The 16,419-nt window shown below is 46.5% G+C and overlaps 1 protein-coding gene across 1 annotated transcript in view; it reads right to left on the reverse strand.

Annotated features, from left to right (window-relative positions):
• Positions 1 to 10,942: 10,942 nt before the first annotated feature.
• The window catches only part of RAD23B (RAD23 homolog B, nucleotide excision repair protein), a 171,203-nt gene continuing 165,726 nt past the window's right edge, over positions 10,943 to 16,419 (reverse strand). The window contains exons 9-10 of the mRNA XM_063914136.1: positions 14,266 to 14,445; positions 10,943 to 12,367 (exon numbers count right to left, since the gene is read on the reverse strand). Of these exons, the coding sequence (XP_063770206.1) occupies positions 12,254 to 12,367; positions 14,266 to 14,445 (294 nt within the window). The 3' untranslated portion in view covers positions 10,943 to 12,253. The remainder of the gene's footprint in view (positions 12,368 to 14,265; positions 14,446 to 16,419) is intronic.

Raw genomic sequence — 16,419 nt, forward strand, 5'->3', positions numbered from 1 at the left:
GACATGGAGGTAAGCATCCCTGATGTCCCGTGACACCATATAGTCCCCTTGTTCTTTGCTATCACTGCTCTGAGTGACTCCATCTGGATTTGAACCCTTGCAAGTGTTCAAATTTTTCAGATTTAGAATAGGTCTCACCTAGCCTTCAGTACCACCATATAGTGTGGAGTAATACCCCTTTCCTTGTTGTCGGAGGGGTAATTTTATTATCACCTGCTGGGAATACAGCTTGTGAATTGTTTTCAATACTGCCTCCCTGTCGGAGGGAGACATTGGTACAGCAGACTACAGGAACCTGCGAGGGGGGAAACCTCTCGACATTCCAATCTGTACCCCTTGGATACTACTTGTAGGATCCAGGGGTCCTGTACGGTCCCAGCGTCATGCTGAGAACTTGGTAGAAGCGGTGGAGGGCTTCTGTTCCTGGGAATGGGCTGCCTGCTGCAGTCTTCTTCCCTTTCCTCTATCCCTGGGCAGATATGACTCTTATAGGGACGAAAGGACTGAGGCTGAAAAGACGGTGTCTTTTTCTGCAGAGATGTGACTTAGGGTAAAAAACGGTGGATTTTCCAGCAGTTGCCCTGGCCACCGGGTCCCATGGACCGACCCCAAATAACTCCTCCCCTTTATACGGCAATACATCTTTGTGCCGTTTGGAATCTGCATCACCTGACCACTGTCGTGTCCATAAACATCTTCTTGCAGATATGGACATCGCATTTACTCTTGATGCCAGAGTGCAAATATCCCTCTGCGCATCTCGCATATATAGAAATGCATCCTTTAAATGCTCTATAGTCAATAAAATACTGTCCCTGTCAAAGGTATCAATATTTTTAGTCAGGGAATCCGACCAAGCCACCTCAGCTCTGCACATCCAGGCTGAGGCGATCGCTGGTCGCAGTATAACACCAGCATGTGTGTGTATACTTTTTAGGATATTTTTCAGCCTCCTATCAGCTGGCTCCTTAAGTACGGCCCTATCCGTAGATGGTACCGCCACTTGTTCTGATAAGCGTGTGAGCGCCTTATCCACCCTGAGGGGTGTTTCCCACCGCGCCTTAACTTCTGGCGGGAAAGGGTATACCGCCAATAATTTTCTATCGGGGGAAACCCACGCATCATCACACACTTCATTTAATTTATCTGATTCAGGAAAAACTACAGGTAGTTTTTTCACCTCACACATAATACCCTTTTTTGTGGTACTTGGAGTATCAGAAATATGTAACACCTCCTTCATTGCCCTTAACGTGTGGCCCTAAAAGAAAATACGTTTGTTTCTTCACCGTCGACACTGAAATCAGTGTCCGTGTCTGGGTCTGTGTCGACCGACTGAGGTAAATGGGCATTTTACAGCCCCTGACGGTGTTTGAGACGCCTGGACAGATACTAATTTGTTCGCCGGCCCTCTCATGTCGTCAACCGGCTTGCAGCGTGTTGATATTGTCACGTAATTTCCATAAATAAGCCATCCATTCCGGTGTCGACTCCCTAGAGAGTGACATCACCATTACAGGCAATTTGCTCCGCCTCCTCACCAATATTTTCCTCATACATGTCGACACACACGTACCGACATACAGCACACACATAGGGAATGCTCTGATAGAGGACAGGACCCACTAGCCCTTTGGGGAGACAGAGGGAGAGTTTGCCAGCACACACCAAAACGCTATAATTATCCAGGGACAACCTTTATATAAGTGTTCCTTTTATAGCATTTTAATATATATACATATCGCCAAATCAGTGCCCCCCCTCTCTGTTTTAACCCTGTTTCTGTAGTGCAGTGCAGGGGAGATCATGGGAGCCTTCCCACCAGCCTTTCTGTGAGGGAAAATGGCGCTGTGTGCTGAGGAGAATAGGCCCCGCCCCCTTTTCGGCGGGCTTCTTCTCCGGAGTTTTAGATATCAGGCAGGGGTTAAATACATCCATATAGCCTCAAGGGCTATATGTGATGTATTTTTCGCCATACAGGTATTATACATTGCTGCCCAGGGCGCCCCCCCCCCAGCGCCCTGCACCCTCCGTGACCGCTGTGTGAAGTGTGCTGACAACAATGGCGCACAGCTGCAGTGCTGTGCGCTACCTGATGAAGACTGAGAGTCTTCTGCCGCCTGGTTCCGGACCTCTTCATCTTCAGCATCTGCAAGGGGGGTCGGCAGCGCGGCTCCGGGACGAACCCCAGGGCGAGCCCTGTGTTCCGACTCCCTCTGGAGCTATGTCCAGTAGCCTAAGAATCCAATCCATCCTGCACGCAGGTGAGTTGAAAATCTCTCCCCTAAGTCCCTCGATGCAGTGAGCCTGTTGCCAGCAGGACTCACTGAAAATAAAGAACCTAAAAACTTTTTCTAAGCAACTCTTTAAGAGAGCCACCTAGATTGCACCCTTCTCGGCCGGGCACAAAAACCTAACTGAGGCTTGGAGGAGGGTCATAGGGGGAGGAGCCAGTACACACCATGTGATCCTAAAAGCTTGCTTTTGTGCCCTGTCTCCTGCGGAGCCGCTATTCCCCATGGTCCTGACGGAGTCCCCAGCATCCACTAGGACGTTAGAGAAATATATATAGTCATATCGCCAAATAAGTGCCCCCCCTCTCTGTTTTAACCCTGTTTCTGTAGTGCAGTGCAGGGGAGAGCCTGGGAGCCTTCCCACCAGCATTTCTGTGAGGGAAAATGGCGCTGTGTGCTGAGGAGAATAGGCCCCGCCCCCTTTTCGGTGGGCTTCTTCTCCCGTTTTTCTGAGACCTGGCAGGGGTTAAATACATCCATATTGCCCCCAGGGGCTATATGTGATGTATTTTTAGCCAGAATAAGGTACTATCATTGCTGCCCAGGGCGCCCCCCCCAGCGCCCTGCACCCTCAGTGACCGCTGCTATGAAGTGTGCTGACAACAATGGCGCACAGCTGCAGTGCTGTGCGCTACCTTATGAAGACTGAAAAGTCTTCTGCCGCCGGTTTCTGGACCTCTTCACTTTTCGGCATCTGCAAGGGGGTCGGCGGCGCGGCTCCGGGACGAACCCCAGGGTGAGACCTGTGTTCCGACTCCCTCTGGAGCTAATGGTGTCCAGTAGCCTAAGAAGCCAATCCATCCTGCACGCAGGTGAGTTCACTTCTCTCCCCTAAATCCCTCGATGCAGTGAGCCTGTTGCCAGCAGGACTCACTGAAAATAAAAAACCTAACAAAACTTTTACTCTAAGCAGCTCTTTAGGAGAGCCACCTAGATTGCACCCTTCTCGGCCGGGCACAAAAATCTAACTGAGGTTTGGAGGAGGGTCATAGGGGGAGGAGCCAGTGCACACCACCTGATCCTAAAGCTTTTACTTTTGTGCCCTGTCTCCTGCGGAGCCGCTATTCCCCATGGTCCTGACGGAGTTCCCAGCATCCACTAGGACGTCAGAGAAAAATGTGATATATTTTTATGGATACTGGCCGGTATTAATTTTAGTATATAAATATCTAATAAAATCTACAAACAGATTAAATCAGCGCTTTCCTATTGTTTTTCTTTATTTTGCTGGATATGAGGGGTTTATAAACCAATTACCCCTGGGAAAGCTGCTATTTTTTCTGCTCAATAAGGGCGCCAGGATTTTGTTGTGTGAGTTCTGCAGGTACCTCAGCACTCTCCCACCCTGTTTGGGAGCTTTCGTACATCCCCCAGGTACTAAACGGATCCCCAGTATCCTCTAGGACATGAGAAAATAGGATTTTAATTACCTACCAGTAAATCCTTTTCTTGTAGTCCGTAGAGGATACTGGGCGCCCGCCCAGTGCTTCGTTCTTCCTGCACTTGGTTAAGTATTCTGGTTTGTTCAGCTGTTGCAGTTTCAAGTTTGGTTAGCATCGATTACCTCGTTTGTGTGGGTTGGTTTGGAATCTCACCACTATCCTTTTATCCTTCTTTCAAGTATCCGTCTCCTCGGGCAGTTTGCTAGACCGAGTCTGGTGGGATGGGCAGAGGGAGGAGCCAGCCCACACAATCAAATTCTTAAAGTGCCCATGGCTCCTAGTGGACCTGTCTATACCCCATGGTACTAAGTGGATCCCCAGTATCCTCTATGGACTATGAGTAAAGGATTTACCTGTACGTAATTAAAACCGTATTTTTGTTTTTTTATTTTTAACAGTTTTCCCAATGTCATTCTTATTTTGCCCTAATCCAGCCCCTCCCTGTAGAGCTGCATTACCACCTACAGTGGTGTAAACTTTCATTTCCCACATTTAAAATGGTTGCTGAAGAGGTGTATGATCGCCCAAAATCTAAGCAGCAGCAGCTGGCTGACTAAAGGAGTGGGCATTAATTGAAATAGCAGTCAATATTCTATTATCGGAAATGGTTATTTTATCAGCACATAGTCTGCAATATCAGGACAATTTCCAGAGGGCCGGAGTCCATGCAGACAGTAATACCAATTGATGCATCCCTAAAAGTCAGTATTTATCACACCATCAAAATTTGCACCAGCCCTTTGGCAGGTGCAGTTTTTGTCTGACCATGGCCTCCTATGTGGGTGGTTGAGCATCTGCGTACGCAGCTACTTTCACTGACAGCTGCGACACTACCATACCAGGCTCATAATAAGAACCATTTCCATGCCTGCGAAGACACCTCCACGTCACTGCTCAGGTATGCCCACTACATTTTCAGTACACTTTGCCATGTGTGCGCTCACATTCAGGGTGCATGTGTGGTGAAACATAATGTAGACACAGTCCTTGGCCTCACTACTCCCAGAAAATGGGGGTTGCTATTTAATTGCAGGACTGAAAATGGGACATGTCTACAGAAATCACTGCATCTTTTTTCTTGTAGCATCAGAGCAATTTTTTGTTAGGTGTCTATGGGTGAGTGAGTAACCACTTCCCCCCGGTTATCCACAAAACAGGACATGGTGGTACTTGTGGACTGGAGTTGAGAACTGCTCTAGCTCCTGCTGCACTATACCCGTTTTTATGCAACTTGTTTTTAAACTTTAGAATAAATAATTTATTCACTACATGGAAGCATCCATCTTGTGTATGTATAGCTGTTTATTATAAACATACACGCCCCCCCCCTGATCGTGTTAAAAATGTACCCTCAATTAAAAAAATAAGATTTTACTCACCGGTAAATCTATTTCTCGTAGTCCGTAGTGGATGCTGGGACTCCATAAGGACCATGGGGAATAGGGGATCCGCAGGAGACTGGGCACAACTAAAGAAAGCTTTAGGACTACCTGGTGTGCACTGGCTCCTCCCACTATGACCCTCCTCCAGACCTCAGTTAGGATACTGTGCCCGGAAGAGCTGACACAATAAGGAAGGATTTTGAATCCCGGGTAAGACTCATACCAGCCACACCAATCACACCGTATAACTCGTGATAACATACCCAGTTAACAGTATGAAATATAACTGAACCTCTCAACAGATGGCTCAACAATAACCCTTTAGTTAAACAATAACTATATACAAGTATTGCAGACAATCCGCACTTGGGATGGGCACCCAGCATCCACTACGGACTACGAGAAATAGATTAACCGGTGAGTAAAATCTTATTTTCTCTGACGTCCTAAGTGGATGCTGGGAATCCGTAAGGACCACAGGGATTATACCAAAGCTCCCAAACGGGCGGGAGAGTGCGGATGACTCTGCAGCACCGAATGGGCAAACTAGGTCCTCCTCAGCCAGGGTGTCAAACTTGTAGAATTTAGCAAATGTGTTTGACCCCGACCAAGTAGCTGCTCGGCAAAGTTGTAGAGCCGAGACCCCTCGGGCAGCCGCCCAAGAAAAGCCCACCTTCCTCGTGGAATTGGCTTTCACTGATTTAGGATGCGGCAGTCCAGCCGCAGAATGTGCAAGCTGAATCGTACTACAGATCCAGCGAGCAATAGTCTGCTTTGAAGCAGGAGCACCCAGCTTGTTGGGTGCCTACAGGATAAATAGCGAGTCAGTTTTCCTGACACTAGCTGTCCTGGAAACATAAATTTTCAGGGCCCCGACTACATCCAACAACTTGGAATCCTCCAAGTCTTTAGTAGCCGCAGGCACTACATAGGTTGGTTCAAATGAAAAGCTGATACCACCGTAGGGAGAAACTGGGTACGAGTACTCAATTCTGCCCTATCCATATGGAAAATCAGATAAGGGCTTTTACATGACAAAGCCGCCAATTCTGACACACGCCTGGCCAAGGCCAACAGCATGACCACTTTCCACGTGAGATATTTCCAATCCACGGTTTTAAGTGGCTCAAACCAATGCGACTTTAGGAAATCCAACACCACGTTGAGATCCCAAGGTGCCACTGGAGGCACAAAGGGGGCTGAATATGCAGCACTCCCTTAACAAATGTCTGAACTGCAGGCAGTGAAGCCAGTTCTTTCTGGAAGAAAATCGACAGAGCCGAAATCTGGATCTTAATGGAACCCAATTTTAGGCCCATGGTCACCCCTGACTGTAGGAAGTGCAGAAAACGGCCCAGCTGAAATTCCTCCGTTGGGGCCTTCCTGGCCTCACACCACACAACATATTTTCGCCACATGCGATGATAATGGTTTGCGGTCACTTCTTTCCTAGCTTTAATCAGCGTAGGGATGACTTCCTCCGGAATGCCCTTTTCCTTCAGGATCCGGCGTTCAACCGCCATGCCGTCAAACGCAGCCGCGGTAAGTCTTGGAACAGACAGGGCCCCTGCTGCAGCAGGTCCTGTCTGAGCGGCAGAGGCCATGGGTCCTCTGAGATCAGTTCTTGAAGTTCCGGGTACCAAGCTCTTCTTGGCCAATCCGGAACAATGAGTATAGTTCTTACTCCTCTTTTTCATATTATCCTCAGTACCTTGGGTATGAGAGGAAGAGGAGGGAACACATAACCGACTGGTACACCCACGGTGTCACCAGAGCGTCCACAGCTATCGCCTGAGGGTCCCTTGACCTGGCGCAATATCTTTTTAGCTTTTTGTTGAGGCGGTACACCATCATGTCCACCTGTGGCCTTTCCCAATGGTGTACAATCATTTGGAAGACTTCTGGATGAAATCCCCACTCTCCCGGGTGGAAGTCGTGCCAGCTGAGAAAGTCTGCTTCCCAGTTGTCCACTCCGGAAATGAACACTGCTGACAGTGCTAGCACATGATTTTCCGCCCATCGGAAAATCCTTGTGGCTTCTGCCATCGCCATCCTGCTTCTTGTGCCGCCCTTTTGGTATACATGGGCGACCGCCATGATGTTGTCTGACTGGATCAGCACCGGCTGGTGTTGAAGCAGGGGTCTAGCCTAACTTAGGGCATTGTAAATGGCCCTTAGTTCCAGAATATTTATGTGTAGGGAAGTCTCCTGACTCGACCATAGTCCTTGGAAGTTTCTTCCCTGTGTGACTGCCCCCCAACCTCGAAGGCTGGCATCCGTGGTCACCAGGACCCAGTCCTGTATGCCGAATCTGCGGCCCTCTAGAAGATGAGCACTCTGCAGCCACCACAACAGCGACACCCTGGCCCTTGGAGACAGGGTTATCAGCCGATGCATCTGAAGATGCGACCCGGACCACTTGTCCAACAGATTCCACTGGAAGATCCTTGCATGGAACCTGCCGAATGGAATTTCTTCGTAAGAAGCTACCATCTTTCCCAGGACTCGCGTGCATTGATGCACCGACACCTGTATTGGTTTTAGGTCTCTGACTAGAGATGACAACTCCTTGGTCTTCTCCTCCGGGAGAAACCCTTTTTATCCTGTTCTGTGTCCAGAACCATACCCAGGAACAGTAGACGCGTCGTAGGAACCAGCTGCGACTTTGGAATATTCAGAATCCAGCCGTGCTGTTGTAGCACTTCCCGAGATAGTGCTACTCCGACCAACAACTGCTCCCTGGACCTCGCCTTTATAAGGAGATCGTCCAAGTAGGGATAATTATAACTCCTTTTTTTTTTTTTTTTTTGAAGGAGTATCATCATTTCGGCCATTACCTTGGTAAAAACCCTCGGTGCCGGGGACAGACCAACGTCAGGAATTGGTAATGACAGTCCTGTACCACAATCCTGAGGTACTCCTGGTGAGGAGGGTAAATGGGGACATGCAGGTAAGCATCCTGGATGTCCAGTGATACCATGTAATCCCCTTCGTCCAGGCTTGCAATAACCGCCCTGAGCGATTCCATTTTGAACTTGAACCTTCGTATATAAGTGTTCAAGGATTTCAGTTTTAGAATGGGTCTCACCGAACCGTCTGGTTTCGGTACCACAAACATTGTGTAATAGTAACCCCGGCCTTGTTGTAGGAGGGGTACCTTGATTATCACCAGCTGGAAGTACAGCTTGTGAATTGCCACCAGTACTACCTCCCCTTTCTCCGAGGGCAGCAGGCAAGGCTGATTTGAGGTAACGGCGAGGTGGAGTCACCTCGAACTCCAGCTTGTATCCCTGTGACACTACTTGCAGAACCCAGGGATCCACCTGTGAGCGAGCCCACTGGTCGCTGAAGTTCCCGAAACGCGCCCCCACCGCACCTGGCTCCACCTGTGGAGCCCCAGCGTCATGCGGTGGACTCAGAGGAAGCGGGGGAAGATTTTTGATCCTGGGAACTGGCTGTCTGGTGCAGCTTTTTTCCCTCTTCCCTTGACTCTGTGCAGAAAGGAAGCGCCTTTGACCCGCTTGCTTTTCTGAAGCCGAAAGGGCTGTACCTGATAATACAGTGCTTTCTTAGGCTGTGAGGAAACTTGAGGTAAAAAATGTTCTTCCCAGCTGTTGCTGTGGATACGAGGTCCCAGAGACCATCCCCAACAATTCCTCACCCTTATAAGGCAGATATGCCTTTTAAAGTCAGCATCACCTGTCCACTGCCAGGTCCCTAATACCCTCCTGGCAGAATGGACATTGCATTAATTCTGGATGCCAGCCGGCAATATCCCTCTGTGCATCCCTCACATATAAGACTACGTCTTTAATATGCTCTATGGTTAGCAAAATAGTATCCCTGTCCTGACAGGGTAACAGACCCCGCTGCAGCAGCACTATCCATGCTGAGGCAATTGCAGGTCTCAGTATAGTACCTGAGTGTGTATATACAGACTTCAGGATAGCCTCCTGTTTTTTATCAGCAGGCTCCTTCAAAGTGGCCGTATCCTAAGACGGCAGTGCCACCTTTTTTGACAAACGTGTGAGCGCCTTATCCACCCTAGGGGATATCTCCCAACGTGACATATCCTCTGGCGGGAAAGGGTACGCCATCAGTAACTTTTTAGAAATTACCAGTTTCTTATCAGGGGAACCCACGCCTCTTCACACACTTCATTCACTCATCTGATGGGGGAACAAAACACTGGCTGCTTTTTCTCCCCAAATATAAAACCCCTTTTATGTGGTACTTGGGTTAATGTCAGAAATGTGTAAAACATTTTTCATTGCCGAGATCATGCAACGGATGTTCCTAGTGGATTGTGTATATGTCTCAACCTCGTCGACACAGGAGTCAGACTCCGTGTCGACATCTGTGTCTGCCATCTGAGGTAGCGGGCGTTTTTTGAGCCCCTGATGGCCTTTGAGACGCCTGGGCAGGCGCGGGCTGAGAAGCCGGCTGTCCCACAGCTGTTACGTCATCCAGCCTTTTATGTAAGGAGTTGACACTGTCGGTTAATACCTTCCACCTATCCATCCACTCTGGTGTCGGCCCCACAGGGGGCGACATCACATTTATCGGCATCTGCTCCGCCTTCCACGTAACCTTCCTCATCAAACATGTCAACACAGCCGTACCGACACACCGCACACACACAGGGAATGCTCTGACTGAGGACAGGACCCCACAAAGTCCTTTGGGGAGACAGAGAGAGAGTATGCCAGCACACACCAAAGCGCTATATAATACAGGGATTCACACTTCCCACAGTGATTTTTCCCTTATTGCTGCTATAATACACAATTTTTCGCCTAAATTTAGTGCCCCCCCCTCTCTTTTTAACCCTTTGAGCCTGAAAACTACAGGGGAGAGCCTGGGGAGCTGGCTTCCAGCTGCACTGTGAAGAGAAAATGGCGCCAGTGTGCTGAGGGAGATAGCCCCGCACCTTTTCCGGCTGACTTTTCTCCCGCTTTTTTATGGATTCTGGCAGGGGTATTTATCACATATATAGCCTCTGGGACTATATATTGTGATTTTTTTGCCAGTCAAGGTATGAATATTGCTGCTCAGGGCGCCCTCGCCCTCCCCCCCCAGCGCCCTGCACCCATCAGTGACTGGAGTGTGAGGTGTGCATGAGGAGCAATGGCGCACAGCTGCAGTGCTGTGCGCTACCTTGTTGAAGACCGAAGTCTTCTGCCGCCGATTTTCAGGACCATCTTCATGCTTCTGGCTCTGTAAGGGGGACGGCGGCGCGGCTCCGGGACCGAACGATCGAGGTCGGGTCCTGTGTTCGAATCCTCTGGAGCTAATGGTGTCCAGTAGCCTAAGAAGCCCAAACTAGCTCCAATCAGGTAGGTTCGCTTCTTCTCCCCTTAGTCCCTCGTAGCAGTGAGTCTGTTGCCAGCAGATCTCACTGAAAATAAAAAACCTAAAATATACTTTCTTTTCTAGGAGCTCAGGAGAGCCCCTAGTGTGCATCCAGCTCAGCCGGGCACAAGATTCTAACTAAGGTCTGGAGGAGGGTCATAGTGGGAGGAGCCAGTGCACACCAGGTAGTCCTAAAGCTTTCTTTAGTTGTGCCCAGGCTCCTGCGGAGCCGCTATTCCCCATGGTCCTTACGGAGTCCCAGCATCCACTTAGGACGTCAGAGAAACAGTCATTTACACAGTTGAAATGTGTTGAGATCCTCAAAGTCAAAACTGTGTAGTATGGAGTAATCGAGGCAAAGGATGCATTTAAATATCAATCCAGGCTGCCAGATATTATTCCACTCATCATACAAACACACAACCACCACAAATAATTACATCTACAGCAAATAAATGTAAACAAAACACTATACAAGGAGAACTTTTAATGTTGTGTATAACTTTTTGGGGTTTTTTTTCCCTCTGATTGTTCAACTGTCCATTTAGGCGATGTATAAGTAGTACATACACAAATAGTTCTTACAATTCATTTATATGTCATGCCCTCTCTGAAAACAACAGAGGATGTGATGACCTCTCAAGCCCTGTCATGCCAGCTTCAGAGCAGAAAGAATTTGTACTGAATATTTTGGTATGGGGTATGAAATAAAGTTTATACATTTAAAAAAAAAAAAAAAACCCTTTCTCAATTTATCTTTGAATATGTGGCTTGCATTGCTATTGGACTGGTTTACATATATGTGGTTTTCGGACAAGCATGGATTAAATAGGTTGGACAGGTTGAAGAGGTTGCACATTCTCGGCTGACATGGAAAACTAATAAACACTGTATAGGTTACTTAACACACCAAGTGGATTTTATCAAAACCAAAAACATGCAACAACTGTTTTAAAAACCTTTACTGCAATGTAAAAATTGAAGTAAATAAGCAATTAGAAAGCTAATCCGTTTCAATTCTCTAAACTGGAAGGAAAAAAAAACAAAATCAAACTCCTGTGTGAATACTGTTTTCTAAGTCAGAACAGAAAGTGGCCACTTCACACTCAATAAGGGTTTATTTAAATATCAGTAAAGATTATTTATTGGAAAGAAAGATCTTCCGAATTTACTTTCACAGCATTTACCATGTAAAAAAAAAAAAAAAAGTTTTCTGTGCACTAATTTCAGACTTTAATTATTTGTTGAAGCAGCAAATAATCACCTATCTTTATTTTGGCATTTACATCTTATAAGCTTCCTCAAAGCCCTAGAGATCACACGGCCATAACACGGTGTTACCAGAAAATACAGACACTGTCTGGTACCACAGGCTATATAATACCAATGTTTTGTCAGAAAGAAAACCGGAAGCAGGGCATTACACTAAATTTATGGATCTAAGTATACTAGTGAAAAGGTAAAATGATATCTAGAAGTTAGCAGATGGTATCTCAGAAGGGAATAAATGCCTGCTGAAGCTGTATTTTGGTTGCAAATATGTTTTTCTTTTTTTGTTTTTTTTTGCTCATTTCCATAATACACGCTGACCCTTGTAACTGCTCAATAAACTGCAGATGTATGCTTTGTCCTAGCTTTTCCAATAATTCCCTAACCCACCCACCCTTGACTACCGTACACCAAATATTGTGGATATGAGCCCAAATCATCCCAGTAAATCCAGTGAGCAAAGTTAGTGTAATGCACTGGTGTGACGCAAGATATAAAATACAGTCTCTTCTTTTCAATCATCATCAAAGTTTTGCTGTAGGAGAAAATTGGCAGCCAAATTCTCATTCTTCTCGCATGCAAAATAAGCTTGTATCACGAGTCCTTCAGGGAATCCTAGTGCTTTTAGCTGCAGGTATAATAAAACATACGTTAGTAGCATGTAGTCTCTAATAGGATCAAACATGAACACCCACAAAGTGAAACATCTACAGTATATAAGCGTATCAGCAATTCAAGTACTGCAAGAAATAGTTAAACTGAAAACTAACTTTTTTAGTAGACTATGGTAAACATGCTGTCAGCACTCAAGGACAATTTTCAAATGCATTTTTAACAGCAGTGGTAGAGTGCATGTAATGCTTGGATAAGTGTCATTGTGAACAGACAAGGTTATGCAATGGGTGCCAGATTCGATTTCAGCAGATTGAACTGAACCAGACTTTACCCCTGCAAATTTAGCAGCAACCTCACAGAAATCGGCACCTATTACGTAACCTCTAGGACAGGCATTCCCAACCGCGGTCCTCAAGGCACACCAACAGTACAGGTTTTAGTGATATCCAGGCTTCAGCACAGATGGTTAAATCAAAATAACTGAGGTACTAATTAAGCCACCTGTGTTCAAGCCTGGATATCACAAAAAACAGGACTGTTAGTGTGCCTTGAGGACCGTGGTTGGGAAACACTGCTCTAGGAAAACAATTCAAACCAAAATCACAATATTGGGGGTAATTCTGAGTTGATCACAGCAGCAAGTTTGTTAGCAATTGGGCAAAACCATGTGCACTGCAGGGGAGGCAGATATAACATGTGCAGAGAGAGTTAGATTTGGGTGGGTTATTTAGTTTCTGTGCGGGGTAAATACTGGCTGCTTTATTTTTACACTGCAATTTAGATTTCAGTTTGAATACACCCCACCCAAAATCTAACTCTCTCTGCACGTTATATCTGCCCCCCCTGCAGTGCACATGGTTTTGCCCAACTGCTAACATATTTGCTGCTGCGATCAACTCAGAATTAGGCCCATTGTGCGACATATGTAGTTTATATATACTAATCCTAAAACCCCAAAATCTAACTATGCCTTATTATGCAACCGACTCTCCCAAGAACAACCTGATGAAGGGCCTAATTCAGTAAGGATTGCAAATACTGCTAATTAGCAGAATTTGCATTCCTTTTGTTAAAATGCTGGGGGCGGCCCAGCATTCTGATCACACACCCCCCCCCCCCCCCCCAACAAGCAGAAATTGCTAATGCATCACGAGTTTTGCACATTAGCAGAAAAGATACCTACTGTGCCCATAGGAGGCCCGCTGCCACGTTTCCTATCGCAGCAGCTGCATGTGACGTCAAGCAGCCGCCGAGATCATGCCCCCGTTCGCGATGCACTGCCCCGTTTGGCTGCCTCCGCAACGCTCAGTCTCCGCCCTGGAAACGGATAGTCTCCCCCCCCCCATGCGACTGTCCACCAGATTGACAGGCAGAGGCAATTGCATTTTCTGCCGCCCCCCCCTCCCCTGCAGAAAATGCGTGCACGTGCACAGGATGGGCGCTGAGCATGTGCCCACATCCTTTTCTCAGTTTTTGCGGTTGGATTGCATACGGAAAGCGCTTCCAAATTTACTTATACACACACATACACATTTATTAATATGAAGATTCCTTAGCATATCCTAATAAAACTGCTAAAACTTTTCTACGGTGCCGTTAACATACGCATCACTGGACTACTGTAAGAATACACACTGCAACTGGAACATGGCAAGAGATACTGTCGAAACAGATGAAATGTACCTTACAAAAATATTTTTCTTTTGTATTTTGTTGTAGCTACTTTTGTTACTGCGACTTATCACATAAGAACTTCTATCTACTATCTTTGCACTTTCCCATTATAGGAAATTGATAACTTGATGTTAAAAATTATCAAAAAAGAAACAATGAATAGAGCTTGACCCAGTAACAGGTTTGTTAAAAAAGAAAAGAGGGGGAGTGCAGCGAAGCAGGTTGTGAGTCACTTACCCTTTCTATAGCTTCTTTTTCCTGAGGTGTAACTTGAATGTAGTTCATATGACCACTTCCAGCCTCGGCGGCTACTCCTCTTCCACCTGCTACTCCACCGCCACCTCCACCCTGACCCTCAGATTCACAGACTGGATCATTTAACATGTGAATGAACTGTTCCTGGTGTTGACTAATTTGCTGTTATATGAAAAGCAACAATACCATTGTGTTATGCTATGTAAGATTACTATGGGACAAATCTGGGGAGGAACTCTTTAATGTGTTACAGTATGTAATAATACAATGCACATATAACACAAACTTTTATGATGGAAACCATTAAAATCACTTCAACATACCTCAACACTTTGCCCACAATGGAATTTATACATTCACCAAATATGCAAGTGCCATGACATATATGAGATATAGCTTATATTTGTTAGGTGCCAGAAGGTGTACGCAGTTATCAGAATAGCTGAAGGGGACAGAAGGAGCACTGATGGTAAGGACAGCATAGGGGGAAGAACAGGGAGGCCCTACCAAAGAGCTTAGATTCCACAGGTGGGGTACACAGCTGCAAGGTAAACTGGGAAGGAGACAAGGTGGGTAGGAGGAGTGAGACAAGATGAGATAAGGGTGGTAGGCTATATTGAAAAGGTGTGTCTTAAGAAACGTTTAATGCAAGGATAGTGAAAGACATATTTGCAAGGGATGCGTTCCAGTGGAGGGGAAAGCACTGTGCCTTCCCACACATTATTAGGTCCTAAAAGATGAACAGCGCCTACATTTTTTGATAATAAATACCATCTACTCTCTATTGGTAACTAGGCATGGAGAATCACCAATTCAAAAATGTTAATGAAAATTAAGCAGAAACCATAACTCGTCATAATAAGAATTTACTTACCGATAATTCTATTTCTCATAGTCCGTAGTGGATGCTGGGACTTCCGTAAGGACCATGGGGAATAGCGGCTCCGCAGGAGACTGGGCACAAAAAGTAAAAGCTTTAGACTAGCTGGTGTGCACTGGCTCCTCCCCCTATGACCCTCCTCCAAGCCTCAGTTAGGATACTGTGCCCGGACGAGCGTACATAATAAGGAAGGATTTTGAATCCCGGGAAAGACTCATACCAGCCACACCAATCACACTGTACAACCTGTGATCTGAACCCAGTTAACAGTATGATAAACGTAGGAGCCTCTGAAAAGATGGCTCACAACAATAAACAACCCGATTTTTTTGTAACAATAACTATATACAAGTATTGCAGACAATCCGCACTTGGGATGGGCGCCCAGCATCCACTACGGACTATGAGAAATAGAATTATCGGTAAGTAAATTCTTATTTTCTCTGACGTCCTAGTGGATGCTGGGACTTCCGTAAGGACCATGGGGATTATACCAAAGCTCCCAAACGGGCGGGAGAGTGCGGATGACTCTGCAGCACCGAATGAGAGAACTCCAGGTCCTCCTCAGCCAGGGTATCGAATTTGTAAAATTTTGCAAACGTGTTTGCCCCTGACCAAGTAGCTGCTCGGCAAAGTTGTAAAGCCGAGACCCCTCGGGCAGCCGCCCAAGATGAGCCCACTTTTCTTGTGGAATGGGCTTTAACAGATTTTGGCTGTGGCAGTCCTGCCACAGAATGTGCAAGCTGAATTGTACTACAAATCCAACGAGCAATCGTCTGCTTAGAAGCAGGAGCACCCAGCTTGTTGGGTGCATACAGGATAAACAGCGAGTCAGATTTTCTGACTCCAGCCGTCCTGGAAACATATTTTCAGGGCCCTGACTACGTCCAACAACTTGGAGTCCTCCAAGTCCCTAGTAGCCGCAGGCACCACAATAGGTTGGTTCATGTGAAACGCTGAAACCACCTTAGGGAGAAATTGAGGACGAGTCCTCAATTCTGCCCTGTCTGAATGAAAAATTAGGTAAGGGCTTTTATATGACAAAGCCGCCATTTCTGAGACACGCCTGGCTGACGCCAGAGCTAACAGCATGACCACCTTCCATGTGAGATATTTTAATTCCACAGTGGTGAGTGGTTCAAACCAATGTGATTTTAGGAACCCTAAAACTACATTGAGATCCCAAGGTGCCACTGGTGGCACAAAAGGAGGTTGTATATGCAGTACCCCCTTGACAAACGTCTGAACTTCAGGCA

The sequence above is a fragment of the Pseudophryne corroboree genome, chromosome 1 (genome assembly GCF_028390025.1).
Source record: "Pseudophryne corroboree isolate aPseCor3 chromosome 1, aPseCor3.hap2, whole genome shotgun sequence".
Taxonomy (NCBI): Eukaryota; Metazoa; Chordata; class Amphibia; order Anura; family Myobatrachidae; genus Pseudophryne; species Pseudophryne corroboree.